The 21,570-nt window shown below is 39.7% G+C and overlaps 1 protein-coding gene across 2 annotated transcripts in view; it reads left to right on the forward strand.

Moving 5' to 3' along the window:
- Positions 1-21,065, forward strand: part of MED14 (mediator complex subunit 14) — a 34,594-nt gene extending 13,529 nt beyond the window's left edge. The window contains exons 10-31 of one of the 2 annotated variants that reach the window (XM_084226866.1): positions 357-468; positions 1,074-1,199; positions 1,956-2,034; positions 3,606-3,765; positions 4,147-4,341; positions 4,874-5,008; positions 5,434-5,510; positions 7,035-7,195; positions 7,474-7,620; positions 7,712-7,803; positions 9,021-9,173; positions 9,376-9,645; positions 10,844-10,999; positions 11,528-11,639; positions 12,259-12,390; positions 13,429-13,611; positions 14,290-14,525; positions 15,145-15,324; positions 15,523-15,630; positions 16,054-16,179; positions 16,764-16,953; positions 20,478-21,065. In XM_084226866.1, coding sequence (XP_084082992.1) covers positions 357-468; positions 1,074-1,199; positions 1,956-2,034; positions 3,606-3,765; positions 4,147-4,341; positions 4,874-5,008; positions 5,434-5,510; positions 7,035-7,195; positions 7,474-7,620; positions 7,712-7,803; positions 9,021-9,173; positions 9,376-9,645; positions 10,844-10,999; positions 11,528-11,639; positions 12,259-12,390; positions 13,429-13,611; positions 14,290-14,525; positions 15,145-15,324; positions 15,523-15,630; positions 16,054-16,179; positions 16,764-16,953; positions 20,478-20,551 — 3,204 coding nt within the window. In that variant the 3' untranslated portion in view covers positions 20,552-21,065. The remainder of the gene's footprint in view (positions 1-356; positions 469-1,073; positions 1,200-1,955; positions 2,035-3,605; positions 3,766-4,146; positions 4,342-4,873; positions 5,009-5,433; positions 5,511-7,034; positions 7,196-7,473; positions 7,621-7,711; positions 7,804-9,020; positions 9,174-9,375; positions 9,646-10,843; positions 11,000-11,527; positions 11,640-12,258; positions 12,391-13,428; positions 13,612-14,289; positions 14,526-15,144; positions 15,325-15,522; positions 15,631-16,053; positions 16,180-16,763; positions 16,954-20,477) is intronic. The other variant, XM_084226867.1, reaches the window with a different exon arrangement.
- Positions 21,066-21,570: the final 505 nt, after the last annotated feature.

A 21,570-nucleotide genomic window follows, 5' to 3' on the forward strand; every position in this document is an offset into this window, starting at 1 on the left:
AGTTACCAATGGCTGAGGAAAAAAAGCTAAGCTGAAAATGGACCAACCTTGATCCAGAACAAGTAGGTCTGCACAGGGAGTGGCAACAGCATAATTTGTGTAATGTCTTTTATACTTTCTTCTAATCTTAGCTCAAAACTCCTCCCACTGCCTGCTGCACAGACAGAATCTCATGGTAACTTGTTGTATTTTATAGTGCTCCAAATACTCAAGTTAATAGTCAGTGTGGCTCACCACAATGCTAAGCAAATTATTTCTTAAGTGATTGTTTCATTAAGTACCTTTGTTCCAGTGTGTTAATGCAGAAAGTCTACACATTAAATATGAGCTTACTCAAGTATTTTTCTTTTTTACAGATTGACCACCTATCAATAGAAAAACTCCTAATAGACAGTGTCCATGCAAGATCTCATCAAAAACTCCAGGAGCTGAAAGCCATTCTTAAGAGCTACAATGTTAATGACAATTGTACGTGTTTTCTGATTAAGTTTTTCTAGTTCATTTCTATTTGTGTCTAGGAATGGCTTCCTTTTCTCTTGATGTTTCTTGTTTTCATTAAATTAAAAAAAAATAAAGTGAAACTTGTTCAAAATTAACAAACTTAGCTTTGAATTATTCTGCATTGATAATTGTAAAATACCCGTACATTTAAATGCAGTGTAATAAATGAAGCTGATAGAACATTGTAGTCTGGTTTGAAGGGTTAAAATTTGCCTACTGTAAAAGTGATTTGTGTTCAGAATTGAAAGCAAATCTTTTAAACTAGTTTTGGATGAGACTTTCCTTAAACTGCTCTTGAAACTTTTGGGATTTAGATTGATAATTTTGAAGCAGTGAGTTAAAAGATATTTGAGAATTAATAATCTTCAAATTTGGTGTGCCTTTTCTCATTGGTTTGTCACTGTTTTCACAGAGAAATTCTTATATTCAGATTCCTCTCTATGTCAACAGTATAATAATGTGCAAGTAAAGTTTGTTTCTCTAAAAACATACAAATTTTTTTATTATAATTGGCTAAGTTTTAATATAAGCTTGAATTTTGAGTGAAATTATTAACACCATTTTTTGTTTAGCGTTCATTGAGACGGCTCTCCCAACTCTTGTAATTCCGATTTTGGAACCATGTGGTCGATCAGAGTGCCTGCATGTATTTGTTGATCTCCACTCTGGAATGTTCCAGCTGATGCTGTATGGTGTTGGTAAGTAGGCACAAAACCAGGAGGTATTTAAAATCTTACAATAATCCTGCACTATGAAGTAATTTTGTGGGAACAATTCTGTCAGATATGCCAAGTTTTGTGAGCAGGTGAACCCCATACTTGGGTCAAAATCTAGGTATTGGAGTTTGAGGAATAGAAAAGAGGATCTTAGTGCTTAGGTGTCACAGTTCAGTTAAGATTATTTTAAGTCAGTGCAGTTCATATTCTTTATGACTCATGATTCCTGGCTTGTGCTGTTAATGGATGGGGTCATTTCGCATGGACCTGAGTGAGACTTGTATGATGTGACCTTGTACATCTTGAGTTACTTCTGTTCAAGTCTTTGCTTCAGGTTTCACATTGCTTAAGAAAAGAAATGAAGTTCTTTTAGTTTATTTGGCTAATAACATCCTGCTGTGGTCTTAAAAGCATTATGGATCATCTGTTGGTACAAGGGACAACAATTACAAGTTGCACCAGAAGTTTCATCTCAATCTGGGAAAGTAATTCCTTACAGAGAAGTCAAACAACCCTCTGAGAGTTTTGGTGGCATCTGTATCACTGGGAGATGTTCAAGATGCAGTTAAATAATCTCATCTCTGTTGCCTTTCCCAAAAAAAGGTTGGAGCAGAAGGTCCCCTTTGAAGCCCGAACCTGGGCTGATATTATGAGATTAGTTAAATGAGTCAGTGAAAGTTTGAAGTTTTGTTTGAAGGACTGGTGCTAAGACCATTCTCCCACCTGATGTTCTTGCAGATCAGCTGACACTCGATGACATAGAGAAGTGTGTTAATGACGATATGAAGAGAATCATTCCTTGGCTTCAGCAGCTCAAGTGAGTGACTTGTACAATTCCCTTTGTTTGCGTGGAATGAATCACCACATTTGTATTCTGGATGAGGACACTTGCATGGTTTTGTCTTTTACTACACTAGGGGTTATACTTTCTCACTATTGTAAGCAACCTTGAGTATTTGTCATCTCTTCTAAGCAGTGAAGGAAAGTCTGGTTTTATTTGGGATTGATTCCATAGCCCTGCTTTAATTTTCCCCCTTACATGTAGCCTCATGCATTGCTATACCCACCCTTTGCTTGAAGTCTCTTCACTTTGAAGTAGCAGACCACTTGCTTCCTGAAAATCTCTTTTTCTGTTCATGTTCATCTTCTATGTCCTTTATTCCACTCTGTTTCTACAGCTGAACTCTGCTTGTTTCTCAACAAGAATACTTCTCACAATACAGAGGAAAAACCAGGAAGTGGCCTAGGATGATTTAAATAATACCTGTTTATCTTCTTGCACTTCAGCCCTTGCTGGTTTAAGTCTCTAATCTTCCTTCCATAATGCCCTGAGATTTAAGCACAAGATACATTTGGCTCCCATAAGAGGTTGTAGCAAATAATACAAACACAGTTTGCATCTGCATGAGAACTGAGTTCCACCTGCTCTGTCGTTTTGGAAATTCCCAGTGCTCTGAGCTAATTGCAGGGTGAAATCTCTATTTGAGGAATTCTGCTTCTAAAAGAAGCTTGATGATGCATGAAGCACTGGCACCCTGGAGAAACTAATCAACCTCCCTTTGTTATAAATAATGTACTTGAGATAATGGCTTGGGTAGTGCTGCAGTTTCTGAGGAAGCTCAGCAGTCCACAGAATGTCTTTTAGGACAGCTGTATCTGACATGTATCTGTGAGAATTAATGTGGTGTGTTGTGATGGAGGGGTGCTGAGCACCCACACTTCCCACTGCTGTTGTCAGTGGAAGTTTGACTGAATACCCAAGCCATGCATTTCTGAGCCCCTTTCAAGCCTAGCTAGTCTCCCTGGCCTTGCCACTATAGGCAACATCCATTGGAGTAGGACAAAGTTTAATTCCAAACATGAGAATAAATTTGGTGTCTTCATATCCAGACTTATTCAGGTGATTGAGTTTGTTTATAACATAGCTCAGAGTGACATCCAGCTTCAGGGACTTTCTTTTACTGTATTACTTAGCAGCATATGGGAGCAAAGATTTTCCTTGCTATACCAAAATGTAATTAAAGATTCCAGATTATAAATTGACTTCAATCTGCATGGTTTTTTTTGTGTTTTCCTTCTACATTTTATAATGTTTGTAATTGCATATTGTAGCATATAAAAATTTATTCAGCAAATAATTTCAGGGCTTTTCTTCTTGAACTAATAGCTGTCTGTTAAGCCGAAGACAAGATGTAAAGATAAGAAAAGAAAGAAAATTTCATTGCTTTATATTTTCTATGTGATTTTTCTTTATTTAATTTGTGCTTCAGTGATAGATGTTGGCTTAGAATATGACTGACTCCTAATTTGACACTAATGCTCTACATTGCAGTGTATTAGAATCATGAAACTAGTCTCAGTGTACTAATACCTTTATTTCCATGCAAGGTTCTGGCTTGGACAGCAGCGCTGCAAGCAGTCTATAAAACATCTGCCTACAGTGAGCAGTGAAACTCTTCAGCTAGCTAATTATGCCAGCCACCCAGTGGGAAACCTTTCCAAACACAAACTGTTCATCAAACTCACTCGCCTTCCCCAATACTACATTGTAAGTAACTGAAAAATGCTTCTGTCTTTTGCTCCCTGTCATGGATATCCCAGGCAGTCTGTTGTACTGTTAACTCTTAACATTAGCAAGCAAGTGATTGATGTAATGCTTAATTCTCTCCTCTCCCTCCCTTCTCCTGTGGGTTTGTTAAGCACTCAGGCTCATACAGAAGAATGCACATACAGATTTATTACTCAGCAATCTTCCCATTCTGTTTCCTGAAAGGTTTGGTCTTTCTTCTCTTCTTGGTTACCTTTCCTAGCCATAGTATTAATACATTGAAAAAAACTAATGTTTGTTCTTTGAAAAGGAAAGGATAGGAACTGAATTAGACTTACTCTTAGCTTGAGAATCTTCTTGATTTGTTTTGTTTAAATATAGGTTGTAGAAATGTTTGATGTTCCTGGCAACCCCACAGAGCTAGAGTACAAGTACCATTTTCTGTCTGTGAGCTATGCTGAAGGAGATGACAGCCCTGCCACTGCACTTTTACTACAGCAGTTCAAACCAAACATTGAAGAGTTGGTACTGGACACAAAGAGTGGCAAACAAATGAAAAGTGGTGTCAAGCGCAAGGTACGTGTTCCAAAGCCAGAGCATGAAAGCTCAACACAGGTTCTGAGCATCAATTCCAGCTTTAGTAGCCACGTTTCCAGCGTTTGTATGGCTGACATCTTACTTTGGACTGTTTCCCTAGGGAAATGCTGGAAAACTGTTTTGTAACAGTTGTCCTTCAGTTCATGCCAGGCCTGCTCTGCTACTCTCAGAGCCAAGGCAGAGCTCTGTGCAGAGGAGTGTGTATATATTGTACATGCAGAGTGCTGGTATCTGTGTGATACACTTTGGGCCATGTGTAGATTTTGATGGGCTTGCAGGGGCTGGTGACAGTTATTTATTTGAGCCAGGCTGACATGACTCAGTGATCTACAAGTACTGTTTTAAGGACAGGCTTTAACGGAATTGTTCCAATCCTGAAGTGAATCCTTCCAGAAGTTTGTGCTGAGGGTGTGATTCATTTAATGCTTAGATGAATGAGGTTATTCTCTGACATCTTTTCAAAGTGTTTACTCCAAATATACAAGTACATTGGTCTTTATTTTAATTCTAGTTATCTGGAGATCCATGTTCCATAGAGCCCAAGAAACCAAAACGGTCGGGAGAAATGTGTGCCTTCAATAAAGTGCTAGCTCATATTGTAGCCATGTGTGATACAAATATGCCCTTTATAGGGCTTCGGATAGAGGTAGGTATTAAACAATTATTTTTTTCCCTTCTTCCTCTCCCCTGCTCCTGATTCTGGTGTCTAGATGTGACTGTTGTGGTCATGTGCTCACTCTGGAGTTCCCCTGCCAGCTGAGCCCGGGTGACTCAGTCTTCTGAACTGTGTTGCTCTAGTCTAACTTGTTAGAGCTGTTTCTCTTAGTACAAAGCACTGCAAAAAGCTTGAAAAGTTGAGGGAAAAGAGAAAATGAGGATGAAAGATGCACTTGTGGGAAGGGTTGGGAAACAACTTTATACCAGATTTGCACAGACTGTTTTTTGGCTTTCCAGTGCTTGAGGATGTGAAACATCTGTCACCCTCAGGGGGAAATAAAAAAGTTCTTGAAAATGTTCAAGTTCTTTGCTTGCTTTTTTGCTTGGAGTAACATTTTTCTTGTTCACTCCTAGTTATCCAATATGGACATTCCTCACCAGGGAGTACAAGTAGAAGGAGATGGCTTCAGCCATGCAATACGTTTATTAAAGTAAGAGGATATTCTCTGTGTTTCATTTTATTACTGTATACATACACTTGAGAGAAAAAAAAAGGCTTGTTTGGAGATAACAATAACAATATCAGAACAGGGACAGGTTTTTTGTTTTGGGCTTTTTTTTCCTTTTATTTTTTTGGAGGGGTGTTAATACTGTGTGTTTTGTACTTGCATGTGAAGCAGTGCTAGAGAAAGGGGAAAATTAGAGTAGACTAAGAGCCAACTACAAATTTTTTACTTCATTAGCCTAAACTGAGGGGCTCTGAAAACAGTTTGACAGTCTTCAATCCTTAAATCCAGGCAGTGCTAAGGAAGAAGTGGTGATGATTCATGAACATGCAATTTTAGATCAGATCAGAGGCCTACATACTCCATATGGTATTTGACAATTATGTGAAACTGCAGAGGAAAATGCCAGGATTCCCAGAAAAGACAATTGCATGGCAAAGAGGTTGTAGAGGAAATATCTGAGAATCATACAATAATTTAATAGGATGTTTAGGACCAAGTGCAGGACTTGGCATTTGTTTTCATGGAACTTTATAAGATTCCTGTTAACTTGTTCTTCCATCTGTGACCTCTCTGAAGGGCAGCCCTGACCTCCAGCATGTTAAGTGCTTCCTTCAGTTTGTCATCATCTGCAAATTTACTATTCTTCTGTATCATATAGGCTACTGAAATAGTTATATTGCAATTCTTAATAGCAGGCCAATAGTATCTGCCTCTTTGTTAACCCTGAGGAATCCTGCCACAACCAGCCACTAACTGGATCTGCAACAAATAAAGTTTAAAGCAGAAAACCACAAACCCCAAAGACACCTCCTAGAGTGAAACCTTCATAATTCCTTTTCTGCTGCAGAAATGTACAGTGACATAAAGACAGCAGTGTCCAAATGCATCAGGTCCTACCTTTTTAACTTTGCACATGAGCAGAGAACTTGTTAGCTGAAGTTAAGGGTGGAACACGAGATTTCTGGCTAGATCCTCAAGGAATTTGAAAAAGAATTTGGCATGTTTTTACTTAAGCTTTATTTAGTCTGTCTCCTGAGCTCAATTCGCACATTGGGATACGAATAAATTAGTGAGTACTGAGGGAACTGCCAGGGTGTTCATTGCATGTAGAGCAAGCTTGTTCTAGGCAAATGGCAAATGAATTCAGATTGCCACAGAACTTAGTTATTTTCATTCTTTTTGGCTTATTTCTCTGTATAAGAGCTTTATATTGGTGAGCATTTAATTCACCAGGAGATAAGGACAATTTCTTTAATAGTCTGTACTTTGCAGGTGTTGAATCCATTTAAAAAGTGATCTTAGCTCAGAGTGCTTTTGTGACACACTGATTTACAGTCCCTGAAGAGGAACAGGTTATCTCACTGGGCAGTCCAGCTGCCTCTGCTGTTGGTTTGTTCATTCTTTCATGTCCAGACCTGGGAGTCCTTCAGAACAAGTTAGAAGGTAGTGTTGTTACTTGTGGAACTGTGCTGTGTCTAATGGAGATTTTGTTTTTGTCATGTATAGAATTCCTCCCTGTAAAGGTGTAAATGAGGAAACGCAGAAGGCTCTGGACCGATCTCTTCTTGATTGCACTTTCCGACTACAAGGTAGAAATAATCGCACGTGGGTGGCCGAGCTGGTGTTTGCAAACTGCCCACTGAACAGCACTTCATCCAGGGAACAAGGCAAGTTTCACTGAGGAACACTGGTAAATTTTGTTTCTTTGTAGTTTACATTGTCTGGTCCAGTAGTTTTAGTGTCTTGGTGTAACTGGACAGCTATCTGCTCCTAAGATTTCTAATAAACCACAGTGTACCATAATCAAAATTCTGACTGCTGAGTTGATGCATTTTTGTTATTTCAATGTGCTTCCTGGTCACTTGCCACAGTTCACTCACAGTCTGTAAACCACAGCTCAGGAACCACTGGGTTGATCAGTATTTCCCATGTCCTCACACTGCAGGACCAACCCGTCACGTTTACCTGACGTATGAAAACCAGTTGTCTGAACCAGTTGGAGGTCGCAAGGTGGTCGAGATGTTCCTCAATGACTGGAACAGTATTGCTCGGCTGTACGAGTGTGTCCTGGAGTTTGCACGGTCCTTACCAGGTACAGAAATCACCTCCTTTTTGTCAAAATGGTGGCCTTACAGATGACTGTGATTTTCTCACTCTAACTCACTTTGCTCCTCTCTTCACAGACATCCCCAACCACTTAAACGTTTTCTCAGAAGTTCGGATCTACAATTACCGAAAACTTATCCTTTGTTATGGAACTACCAAGGGGAGCTCAGTGAGTAACTCCTAAGTGGATTTCAAATGTATGATTTAAAACAGAATAGGTAGGCTTAGACTTCTCAGAATTTTGCTGCACAATTTTTCTTTATAGTGGAATTAATATAGATGAATGTAGAAAAGACAGAGGGTGCCACGTTGCTGATTTGCTGGGTTGCTTCAAGTTCAGTATTGAGAATTTCTATTAGATGGTTTTTATATTGTGGGAAGGACAGTTGTGTGCTTCTGACTGATGAAAGCTGGTGTGGCAGCATTTTTCTGAAAAACTTTGTGTAAGTACTCTTACTGCTCACTGCTGTACTGGGATATATGGATGCATATGTGTAAGCTGAATGCCTAATTCTGCCTTAAAAGAGAGGACTCTAATAAGGTTTTAGATGTAGTGCTGTGCTTTCAATGAGGTGTCCATTGATTATTTTGTAGCAGCGCTGTTCTCTTGTTCAGAACTCTAGCTTCCTCTGTAGTATTTCAATTTACAACTTATTAATTACTTAAACAACTGAGTACTTGCTCACATCTTTGCGTTAAGTGCAAGGTAGAGGGGGAAGTAAGTGCACATTTATTTCAGATTAAGAATATAGTTTTGTATGCAACTGATGTGAAGTAGCTTGATGCACTTGAAATTTCCTTCCTGGGACCTTTATGTGTTCATTTTCTAAGCTGAATTTTTAGAGAGTATTTTTATGTGCATTTTCATGGGAAGTGTGTGTAAATATATATACATGTATATGTACGTACGTACATTTGTATGTTATATATAGGTAAGTAGCAAGAGCAGCAGTATGGACTTTGCATTTTACTTCCTTACGTATTATCCAGTACTCATTTTTGTGTAATGCAACTTAAGAAAACCAGTCCACCTCCAACAACTCACTAATCAGTTTTCCACACCACAAATCTCTCAAGTTTAATTTTCTCTCTCTCACTTGGGCAGAAAAAATTGTTTTCGTTGAGTTGCTGATAAGTGCCCAGTTCTGTGGTTGCCAACAATCCAGGCAGCTAAATGGGCATTAAACCTGAGAATGTTTTTTTTTTTTCTTCACAACCTCAGCAGCTTTTGAGGAAGGTGAATTAGGAATCTGTTGTGGTTTGATAAAAAATGGAGGGAAAAATTAAATCTGACCAACTTTCTTGTTATAATCTCTTACTATAACCTCGTTATTACAACTTACTTGTTCTAGCTTCCAAGACCATTTTATGTTTGTGACATTGCAGATCAGCATTCAGTGGAACTCCATCCTCCAGAAGTTCCATATTTCACTGGGAACAGTTGGCCCAAACTCAGGTTGCAGTAACTGTCACAACACAATTCTGCACCAGCTCCAGGAGATGTTTAATAAGACGCCAAACGTGGTGCAGTTGTTACAGGTAATGTTCTAAAATCTTCTATCAAGAGAATTGCAATACACTAGGGAGCTGAATTCAGATTAAACTGTTCTCTTCAAGGGTGTTATGATTGTTTATGAATCTCATTGCCAGAAAGCACCAAATTTTCCCTGCTATGCCTCACTTTCCCTGACCTTTCCTTTTGGATAAGCTACCTGACCTCTCAATCTCCGCTCTCTCACAGGTTTTGTTTGACACTCAGGCTCCACTAAACGCCATCAACAAACTCCCGACCGTGCCCATGCTGGGGCTGACCCAGCGCACCAACACTGCCTACCAGTGCTTCTCCATCCTGCCCCAGTCCCCCACGCACATCAGGCTGGCCTTCAGGAACATGTACTGCATCGACATCTACTGCCGCAGCCGCGGCGTGGTGGCCATTCGCGACGGCGCCTACAGCCTCTTCGACAACAGCAAAATCGTGGAGGGCTTTTACCCCGCCCCTGGGCTAAAGGTGAGCACCCCTATGTTTTCTGGCAGCTTGTAAATAAATGAGTTTCTTACTTGGAAGTGTGAATGTGAAGTGAAGAGCTTGCTGAAGGTTTTCTTTGTGGAGACATGCAGTCCTTCCAAAATTCCGAGAGTAGAAGGAAGGTTTTGATTTATTGGTAGACCTGTTAATTAGTTTGAATTAAAACATTTCCTTAAAAAAAAATAATATCAAATGCTAGGCTTTTTTTTTTTTCTTACCTGTGTATTCAGGCATCCTTTTGTTGAAACTTGATGAAGCTTTGTGTCTAGGCTAGATGTGTGCTCCAGGATTAGCAGCATCTGCTCCTCACAGACTGCTCTGTGTGGCAGTTCAGTGCTCAAAAGTTGCAGGTGGGACAATACTCCATGTCAGATGACTCTAGACAAAAACTTCTCTTAAAACACTTCCCATCAGCATGTGGCAGGAGCCTGTGGCTTTGCTTCTAAATGCAGTGCTGGTTCACTCTTCCTTAAAAAGGAATCTCTGCACACTGACAGAATACCTGTACCAGTGCTAGTTGTACTGAAATACTGGAAAATGGCACCCTTTGAGAAACAGGTTAATTTGATAATTTTTTTTTCTGACAGTTGCAACTGAATATTGATTTTCTCAAATGGCATTTAACTGATCCTGAACATCTGCCCCTTTAACAAATGCCAAATGAAAAGCTAATGGAAAGAAGGAGATTGTAGATACCAGTGTAAAGTGGTAGAAGAGAATGGAAATGGGAAAGTAGAGGAGGAATTAATTCAAGAAAGGTTCCTCTGGGTACAAGAGAATGCTGTGGAGCAGGTGACTTAGATGTTCTTAACCAAACAGAGCAGTTGTAGGTGTGATACAACAGCCCTGTAGGTTCTGGATACTCAGGAGTTATTCTGGAACAGATATTTCCAAGTGTAGACTTTTCCTTATCTTTAAGGAGAGAATAAAAATGTTCGCATTTCAATTTACTGGAAATATTTCTTGTTATAGAGCCAGGTGTCTGTTTATTAATTGATATATTTTGCAGACTAATTACACTGGAATTAATGACTGCCCACTAGTACTTAGTTCCAGAGACTTGCCTGTCTCCTATGTGCTGTAGCTGATAAAGATAGTTTTAAAGCTAAGCAAATACTGCCTTCATTTGTATAGTAGAATTTAAATGGGCAAATTGCTAACAAAACTGCTTTTTCCGCAGACATTCCTGAACATGTTTGTTGACAGCAACCAGGATGCACGGAGACGATCTGTAAATGAAGATGATAACCCACCCTCTCCTATCGGAGGAGACATGATGGATTCTTTGATATCACAGCTCCAACCCCAGCAGCCACCACAGCAGCCACAACAACAGGTACCCTTCAGGCAAAATAAATGTTTATTGTCTTCCACAATAGTAGATTTCTAAGAACTTCATGTTCTAAAGGGATTAGCAGTAACAAAATGGAAAGGGAGACTATAAACCCACTCTGCTGTAGAATTCCCCTCCGGGCAAAGTGTATTAATTTATTTTGCATTTCTCATTCCAGTGTAAACAGCCCATAGCATATGAACAGCAGCTTTGGAAGGTCACATGAGACTTGCTGCCTAGAAGCAAAGGACTGAGGGAGGGAAAACAGCTGTTTAAGATAAAAGATGGGAGGGAGAGTCAGGAGGCTTTGCTGTTACAGGGTGGCAGATAAAAGAAGAGAGGTACAGAGGTATTATGTCTTTAGAAGAAACTGAAAAAAACAGTGAGCACTGAACAAGATATTATAGGAAATCAAACAACTGTGTGGATGAACCTGTAAGACCAAAGCCTCATTAACTTAACTTTTAAGTTAACTTTTGTTTTCGTACAAAATGATCAAAAGTTTTAATTGTCCTGTGTTGACAATTTCAGCCATTTGCAAAACAGGCAGGAGCCTCTGGAGCATATCCTCTCACCTCACCACCCACCTCCTACCACAACACAGTGACACCCTCCCCGTCCATGATGCACACACAGTCACCAGGTAGGATGGCTGGGAGCTGATCCTGTCCTAGAAAAATAGGTCTTTGTGCTTGTGTGTTTTTTCTATTATTTGAGCTGTGTTTAGCCCCAGATTAGGCAAGAGAATGCACCTTACACTGTGGGGAAAAAAAGCATGGTCCTGCTATGCATGTTTTCAAAAGTATATTTTGAAGCTAAAAAAACCTGTTAAGTAAAACTGCCATCTTTAGCTGTGAATTATTTGGGGTATTTCATCATTACTGTTTGTAACTTTCTAAGACATAAACCTGCTAATTTTCAATACCTGCTTTTTCAGAAAAGCTTTTCATCACCAAAGTTCTGCTTTCTGCTCCCAGCTGTTATAGAACAACAGCTGAAAATATTTAAATTTGAGGAAGGGTTGGGCAGGGGGGAAATGCCATTCTTCGAGCCAGATATCATGGGAAGTTTCCTTTGTGTGGTAAATCAACCTGAAAAATACAACAGTCATGCATGTACAAAAAAAAGTCATTGAGTGCAAAACCAAATTCTTTTGAATCTTGTTTGCTGTCTCCCTAAAAAGGAGGGAGCAGTTGATAGAAAAAAATTAGAACAGAAAGATGGGAAATGTGTATGACAAGTGATGTGATGTCTTTGATCAGGAAATTTGCATGCTGCAAGCTCACCTAGCGGGGCTTTAAGAGCACCATCACCAGCATCCTTTGGTCCAACTCCTTCACCTTCCTCTCTTGGAATCACAATGGGACAAACAGCTAACTTTGCCAGCCCACATGGTGAGTTCTTTACTAGCAGGTGTATATGTAGTGACAGGGAGGGCAGATTTGTTTCTTAAAATTAAGTCTTCCAGAGCAGACCTAAGTTAATTGAGAAAAAATCATGGTTTGTAATTGGCTGAAGTAGCTGTTTTCATATATGTGAATGTTAATTGTTAACAGTAGTCAAAGTAGCTGCATGGCATGTTGAGGCCCTCCTAACATGGTAAAAATTGACTCTCAGTCACTCCTTTCTGCTTACTAATGTAGGGAAATTCAGTGAGGTCTTGTAGCAGAACAGTGGCTGCAGCTTTTAATGAGCATTTTCTTTTGTTAGATTAGTTAGTCAATTTTCACTGCTTACATTTCTTGGAAAAATAACTGGAACAGGTTAGAAATTCACATACTTAAAATTTGAAAACGTCAAAGTCTGGCTGGTTTGACATATCTGTATGTGAGCAACATGCCTTTTGGTTGTTTCCTTTATTAATTTGGTTGTTTTTGTTGGAAAGCTGCCAAAAGAATCCTTTGTGTAATCAGTGCATTGGAAACTGTTCTATAGATCACAACAAATGAACAGTTCAGATGGTAATTTCCACAGATCAGTTTGACTGTTGAGATGAACAAAGTGAGAGAGATGTGCCACAGAGTAGGTTTAAGGTTCTGATCAGTCTGTATACAGAGATACCTTTGCAGCAATAACTGCAAGATACTGAACAAATAAGGAATTGTCTGGCTGAGGCTTCCTTTGCTAAGGAGCAGTACAAGTCAAAGTCTGTAGGCAAGAGCTTCTTTTGGTTTAGAACATATTACTTGTTGAACATGACTATTTTCCTTGACATTCTACTTTTTAAAAAATAAACCTGGAAACCCTTGAAATCTGTATCTTGAGTTTTACTCTCTGTCCCCACTCGTGTGTTTTGTATGGTTGTAAAAAGTAGTCTGAAAGCTTGCGGGCACTTTCATGCTTTACAGATTTTGGTAAGCCTCTTTTAGATTTCTCTATTAGAAAGCCTTTTACTTTTTAAAGAAATAATAATGGTCTTGTAACATCTGTAGGTACCATAGACCCAAGCTCACCATACACCATGATGTCACCCAGTCAGCGTGCAGGGAATTGGCCGGGATCTCCCCAGGTCTCTGGTCCATCACCAGCAGCACGGATGCCTGGAATGTCACCAGCCAACCCTTCCCTTCATTCACCTGTCCCTGATGCCTCTCATTCCCCACGAGCTGGAACAAGTAGGCTTCTTTATCAGTGTTATAACTGTGAAACACTCATGTTTTACACTTCTGGTTGTGTTCTTTTTGGTAGTTCTTGTGTCAGTCTAACAGCCCTTACTGTCCTTGTGCAGTAAAATGTCTAAGGAAATTAAGCCTTGATTCTGCCCTACTTAAATCTTCAATAACAAATTTGAAAAGTGAGCCTAAAGCATACAGCATAAATGTCAGCAGGATTGATGATAGCGTTTGTGGCAGTGCAGAAATTAGTCTGAAACTATTGAACTCCATGACTAAGAGAAAAGTCCTCAGAGTGAAAGCAACGATAGGCACATTTGCCAACCCAAATACTAACTTTTCACATCATAGATTTGTAATGCTGCTCTTGCACGACTGATTTAGCCATCTTTACGACCCATTGAGTTTGTTGTGCAAACCTGCTGTCTGCTGGCATGCTGCAGAAAGAGGAAAAGGGAGGAGGATTTTAATGTTATTGAAACTCTTTGCATGGGTTCAGGGTCAAAACTAATTCCTTGTCTGTCTGATGCCTATGACTAGGCAGGCAAATTCTTAAATAAGAAGGATTGAGCTTTGGCCTAGAAGACTTACTTATGAGTAGAGGCAATTGAAATGAGCATATATCTTATCTAAGGTTGCAGCTTAAATCCTCCCTTACTGCAAGTCCTTGTGTCCCCACAGGTTCCCAAGTCATGCCAACAAGCATGCCTCCACCTCGGAAACTACCTCAGCGCTCTTGGGCTGCATCCATTCCTACAATCCTCACCCACAGTGCCTTGAATATTCTGCTCTTGCCCTCTCCTACCCCTGGGCTTGTGCCAGGACTAGCTGGCAGCTATCTGTGCTCCCCTCTTGAGCGATTCCTTGGGTCAGTGATTATGAGGAGGCATCTTCAGAGGATCATTCAACAGGAAACGGTATGGTTTCAGTTTGAATGGACCTCTGGGTATGTGATTGCTCCATGTCTTTTAAATCAGGCACAAACTGAAATGCTTCAAATAAAATAACTGTTTGCTATTAGACTTGGCTCTCCTTCTGATTTTTGCCATCTAAAGTGTCTAAATTTAGAGAAATCATTTAGTTCCACTTATTTTTTACACAAATTAGATTTGGTCAGGTGATATTTGGAAATTGTTAAAATAGCAAGTCTATGACCAAGTTTTAGATCTAAGTCTATAACCAAGTATATGATCTAAGTTTCAGATGCTGTGGGTTCTTTGGGTTTAGCAGGTCTGTTGGGAGTTTACTAGAACAGCCACGGGGTTACTATGGATAGCACTCCTTGGCAGGATTGCCAGAGAAGTGAGTTACTAGTTAATGTTAATACTCAGCTGGGAATGTTGTTTTAAGGTTTGGGACAGACAAATGTGCCTCTTCACTTCTATGGCATGGATTCAGTGACAGAGAAAGAAATCTGGCATAAGCTTAATTCTCAAGGCAATTTTACCTGTATTAAAATATCATGTGTTTGTGTGTGTGTATGAGTTCATTCCATATAATGAATGACTAATTGACTGTGATCTCCTTTTTATGCAGCTACAGTTAATAAACTCCAATGAACCAGGTGTCATTATGTTTAAGACGGAGGCACTGAAATGCAGGGTTGCTCTCAATCCCAAAACCAACCAGACCTTGCAGCTGAAAGTAACACCTGAAAATACAGGACAGTGGAAATCAGAGGAGCTACAAGTTTTGGAGAAGTTCTTTGAAACAAGGGTATGTACTGAAATCAAGCATGTTGATGTTTTTGTGCTTTGCTTTTAGTCTTTGGTGTTGTTTTGAGTGGCCCTGCTGACTTTCACTGGTATGTGTAAGAGCTGCAAAATATAAAACTGACAGCTATGCATGCTGGTTGCATATTAAATGATATATTTATTATCTAAATAGGCACTACTAAATAGTGTCTTTCTTTAGGTTGCAGGACCACCTTTTAAAGCAAACACACTGATAGCCTTCACCAAGTTACTTGGGGCTCCCACACACATCCTCAGGGACTGTGTACACATCATGAAACTGGAGCTGGTAAGTCATCTGTTCTGTTTATTTAGTTCACCCAACTTTGGTTGTTATATTTTTGAAAAAAAAGCTGGTGTATCTTTATCTGCAAACACACAAATTACTCTAAATTTATACATCAGTTATCTAATGTTATTGGAGAAGTTTTCATTTGCTACTAGCTTTCCTGGAAACGCTCAAAATTTCCTCATTTAAACTGATGATTCTAAGGAATTGCAGACATGTTACAGACACATGTATGGGCTGACATGTATGGAATCTTTCTGATTATGTTACTGTGCTCAGTTCTTTCAGAGTTACTCTGATTTTTCTAAACCTGACAACATCTGCAGGTTTAGCTTAAGAGGCACATTGCACCGTTTCATAGCTGTGTATGTCACTGACATGAGAACCGTGCTGTTCTTTCTCTGTGCTGCTCTCTCTGAACAGTTCCCTGACCAGGCAAGTCAGCTGAAATGGAACGTGCAGTTTTGTTTAACAATCCCTCCCAGCGCTCCACCAATTGCGCCTCCAGGAACACCTGCTGTTGTGCTGAAATCCAAAATGTTGTTTTTTGTAAGTAGAGCTATCTGTTTTAAAATTCTAACCCTGCATGCCTCTGAGATCATCACGAGTTCGTAGCAAAACATAAACCCACTGTATCTGACAGCTGTAATCGCTAAAAGTGTTGTGCTGTTTGGAATCCTCGATTCGCTTCGATCTCTTTTGTAATGAGTTCGGTTCGTATTCTTCCTCGTGTTTCGTGTTCTTGGAGAGATGTTGACAGTATATAAAGTTCAGCTCCCTCTGGGCTGCATCTTCAAGTGCTCCACTTCTGGGTGTCTAGTTGTTCTTTGAGACACTAACCACCTAGATCAGTGAAGTGCACATTAGTGGTGCTGGGAGAGGAGAGAGGGATGAGATGTTCTGAACAAACCTACATTAGTGTTGTGCCTGAGGCAGTGCTCACTGTGGGGTGCTTTTGAGAAGGCAATAGTCTCCACCTGACTGATAATTTCTCTGTTACAGAATTGATGTCTGAAAACAGGGGGGTGGGAGTACCTGCTGTCTGTAGGCCTGGAGTGTTTAACTGTATCAGAAGTTGCACTGAAGTACATGGTCATTCAATTTAACATGCTTTTTGGGTTGTTTCCCCACAGCTTCAGCTAACACAGAAAACAACAGTCCCACAGGAAGCTGTTAGTATTATTGTCCCAATTATTTATGATATGGCTTCGGGTACAACGCAACAGGCTGACATTCCCAGGCAGCAGAACTCTTCTGTTGCTGCTCCAATGATGGTTAGCAATATTCTAAAGAGGTTTGCTGAACTGAATTCACCACGACCAGGTACTGTACATGTCCAGTAGATATATTCTCTTCACCCAGACATCTGTGGCAAATCTCCAGTGTAAAACTAAACCTCTCTTAAGTCTGAATTCTTCTTGGTTTCTATCTTACTTCTTTAGTGATTACAAACTCCTGATGTGACAGGCAATACATAACTTAATAGGAAGTACTGGCAACACAGCAGAAAGTTGCACTGATGATTCAGGCTGGGTTTTGCTGTTCTGCCCAAGTGATAGAATGCACCCACCTCTTGTTGGCCCACCTCCTGCTGCTCAGTAAGAGTCACACTTTTTGAGAAATGGGCCTAGAATGAGTCACAAGAAATACGCTATGGCCAAGTGTCAGTTTTCATGATTAATTATGAAGTTACTCAGCTTAACAGTAGAATATAAAGGGGTGTTAAAATAGTTACCAGAACTTGTCCATGTGCTGTGAATGATTTAAAAGTAATTGCAGTGGTTGTATACTCCTTTGTCAGTGTGTCAGCTAGCAGAGGTGCATACAGTTCTGTCCATGAGACGTGCTGTGAAGTGTTTGAGCTAGGTTGTTCTGAGTGTTCATGGGCCTGTAGGTAGTGCACTGTGAGCAGCATTGTGCTTTGCTTTCCCTCTTGTTTGTCATACCTTTTATTTTTCTTTCATTATCTAAAACATGGAAGGACAGTAGCAGGTTCTTTGGGCAGCATGTTGTGTGTTAGCAGTGGTTTGGGGTCCTAGTACACAGATGGCTCATAAGAACAATAACTTTCAGTTCTTATGAAGAACACACTTTTTCCAGTAACCCAGTGAATAGACTGAAGTTGTGAATCCAGAGGTTGAGTCTTACTTCTCTTTTGTAAAATTATTCATCTCGTTGTTATGCAGTAATTTTAACTATGCTTGATGGATTATTTCAATTGGTAGAACATGAGCGATGTTTACCTTAAATTGGTGTGGATATGCATACATTTCTGAAACTTGTGATGGGATTTAAATTAATATGCACTTTCTGTTTAACATGTAGTAATAGTGTAGGTAAATAGGAGAGAAAATAGCCTTGAAGGCATGTGGATTTCCCTGTAGGAGTTCTGTATGTGGAAAAGAGCTGTTGTTTGTATAGCACTTTTATTTCAAAATACGTTAACTAAACTTCAGGTGTTGCTTTTGGAAGGTGCTTCCCTACAGAGTTCCCCTGCTGTGGGGAAGGGTAGGTTCTTGCTTTGCTGTTTGTTATTGCCCTGAGTTGTGCTTTAAAATAAACCCTCCACAAAATACCACAGGCAGAGCAAGTAACTGTCAAAGTGTGGTGAGAGTGAGATGTTTTCTGATGATCACTAGATAGATCAAAATGGATAATTTTTGTTTGTTGTGCAAGTTTTGGAGCAGTTTTGGAATCCAATACAGGGAGCAAAGTATAGGTGGGGGAAAAAAAGCATAGGAAAAGCACTGGAGCCACAAGCAGAACCTTGTCCAGGCAAAGAAAAATGTAGCTGGCTGAGCAGAGGAAATTTCTAGTAGTCCTTCCTCTAATTTCCAAAAGAAAGAATGAGTTTGTATGATTTTATTTATTTCCACCATCACCCAGCAAAAGTAGGATCTTCCCTGAGGACACTTGAAATGCAATTTCCTCTGTTCTTATTGTCAAAACATACATTATTATAACTGATCTATGAGAACAAGAATACCTTCTTTTCTTGACCACTGAAAGGTGATAGGAGAGCCAACAGATGTAGGTAGATAGCTGGGAGACTTCTCTTAAAACAGCAGTACATGGGAGATCCCAGATGTATGTCCTTTGTTGTCTGATGCTCCTTTCTCTTCTGCTATTCCTGTGCTGTACCCAGGATTTTCCTGACTTTCCTACCTGTTAGCTCTCTGCTGCACTAATTGCAATCTGCTTGGTTAAGGGAATTTTTCACTGTTTGGGTCAGGAAGGAGCAGGGCCTCCCATCATGCACAGCTGATGTTACTGGCACTGTCATTGTAACCTGGAATCAGTGTTGCCTTGTTCTGGCTGTATCTTTTTTACCTTTCTCTCTTTGTGAGAAAGTATTTTGTATTCAGCTTAATTTTCCTCTTAATAAAATGGTAGTGCCTGAAAAGTAAGTTCTTTTGAAAGAGTTTTCTTTTCAGATCTGTGGGCAAACACATTCTGCTGTGTTTAACAGTAAAGTGTTGACTCATTGTGAGTACGTGTTGTCTAAGACCACTTTACCTATGCCTCCATGGGAGAAAATACTTTGGGGAAATACTTTTATGAACTGAGAGGAAATCAATGCCCTGCAATAATAATTTAAACTTGAGCTGTAAGTCCAAAAACCTACAGTATGTAGTGGACATCAATCTGGTAAGGAAATTAAAGTCCCTGTGGATGCTGGAGGTGACCCTTAGAGAGGAGCTCAAGGGACTTGTGATGATTCTTAAAGCACTTCACGACTAAACATTTTTCAGTGTCTGTTTTTCAGTGATGCAGTGGATGGTATTTAGCCCAGATTTGTAGCTTTGATATGATAATGACTTGCCCAAAATAATCTTGGGAATCCCTAGTCTGGCAGTTAAGATTAATGCATCCCAACAGGCTCTGCTCTTATCTCTCTGCTCACACTGTTGCTCCTTCAGCAGCAAAATTCAACGTCTTCTCATTAATATTTCTTGAAATATGCAGGAAAAATTCAGCCCACAGTGACCAGGGTATACAACAGTGGCTACTAATTGTATTCTCGTAGCAGGAAGTAGTAGATGAAAATCACAGCTGCCTGTTGCTTCATCTTTCGTTGTTCTTCTTTAACCCTTTCACTTCTGTTGGTTTTAACTTCTTTAAGCTATTCAGAACGTGTGTGTTTTTGTCAACAAGTGCTATTTAAAACTTGGGGTAGCTGTGGCTGCTTTTTCCTCTCAGTATTGAATCTCAGCTGTTTGAAACAGAAGTCCACCTGCTCTGTATTTTATTTTGCAGTTTGGATGTCAAGGGTAGAGCCAGAGCAATTTGGTTGAAAGAAACAGATTCCTGGCTGCTGCTCAGTCTTGGAATAAGAAATATTTCCAAGACTAAGCTTAGGACAGAAAACATCTTCCAGCTGTTTCAGACTTGAGTCTTTCAAAATGTTTAGTTTCTGCTTGTAATCAATCGAAATAAAACTTGAAAAAGTTGGGTTATTTGTTTTGTAAGATGAGGTGCTCTTCATTAATAACATACAGAAAAAATCAGACCACAGTCCATGTGCAATCAATTCTAGCATAGATTCAATGTGACATTCAGAAGCAATTAAAAGTTAAGAGCTACTTCCAATTCCATCAGCAACAAGAGCAGTCCTGCTGGGAAAGCTGGAGCTCCTTTAGCTGGTAACTCCCACAAATCCTGAGTCCCTGGAGGTTGCTGGGGTTTGGGAGTGGCAGCCTCTGCACCCTCGGCACTGCCCTGGGGGCTCAGGGGGCTCAGTGAGGAAGGGCTGTGGGTGTGGGGCTAACCTGTCTCTTTTCCCTGCTCCAGAGTGAGGAGGGGCTGTCCGGGGCGCGGTGCTAACCTGTCTCTTTTCCCTGTTCCAGGTGAATGCACAATATTTGCAGCCGTTCGTGATTTGATGGTTAATCTTACGCTGCCCCCTGGGGGGCGTCCCTAGACACTTTTAAAAGAAGGCTGAAAGTGAGACAAAACAGCAAAAAAAAATTTAAAAAAAATAAAATAAAGCCTTCAGTTAAAAGAGGACGTTTTAATTTTACCTTTTTTTCTAAGAGCTAACTATAAACTGGCAAACTTTCAGGGATGCACTTTCATCACATGAGTATCACCACGACTTTTGTATAGTGCTGTTGTATAGTGTGTTTTAATGGGAGACACTTCAGACTAGGTAATAGATTGAAGTATCAGCTTGCTGGTAATAGATTTAATATTCTGTTTTATACTATAAAGATTATGAAAATGCCAAACTTGTTTGTTTTTCTGTTTTTCTTATGTTTTGGTGTAATAGTCTTTTTTTAAGGCAGGTCTGTCATTTTTGAATACTGTAAAACTGTGACAAACTTTATATTGAAGCTGTATTTTAATATGACTGCTTTGAATCCTTAAACAATTTATTTGGGCTTGTTGTAAACATGTCCCCAAAAAGCAATATTTAATAAACTGGATTAAAAAATCTTAAACTGGATGTTGTATAATCTTAAACTTTATTCCTCTCCCCTGTAGCCACTGATCAGATTTCTTATGTTCACACTTCCTGCACTATCTCTGTATGTGATCTTGGTTATACACACACACACACACACACACACACACACACACTTCTAACTTAAAAACCCAAACAAATCTTTATTTATTCTCTGGGTTCCATTTGTTCCTAATCAGAGTAAAACAGAGTTAGCTCATTTTCCTGGTTGTGAAAATAACCAGTAACTACTTAAAATGGTGCTTTATTTCTTATGCCAGGAACTACATTTCTTCTGTCCCAAAAGGAAAGCTTAGTGGAAGAAAGAACCTTTTATCATCTTCTATGTAATCTGTAATAACAGACTTTGGTCTTATTGTAGAAGCAGGTAAGGTAGAAGTTGGACCTGCTACCACAAAATTGGAGAGGCTGATCCAAAAAAGAAACAACCTCACACTTCCTGAATTGGATGTTAGTAGATAACTTTGTCAGTAATA

The sequence above is a fragment of the Fringilla coelebs genome (assembly GCF_963513975.1).
Source record: "Fringilla coelebs genome assembly, chromosome: 2".
Lineage (NCBI taxonomy): Eukaryota > Metazoa > Chordata > Aves > Passeriformes > Fringillidae > Fringilla > Fringilla coelebs.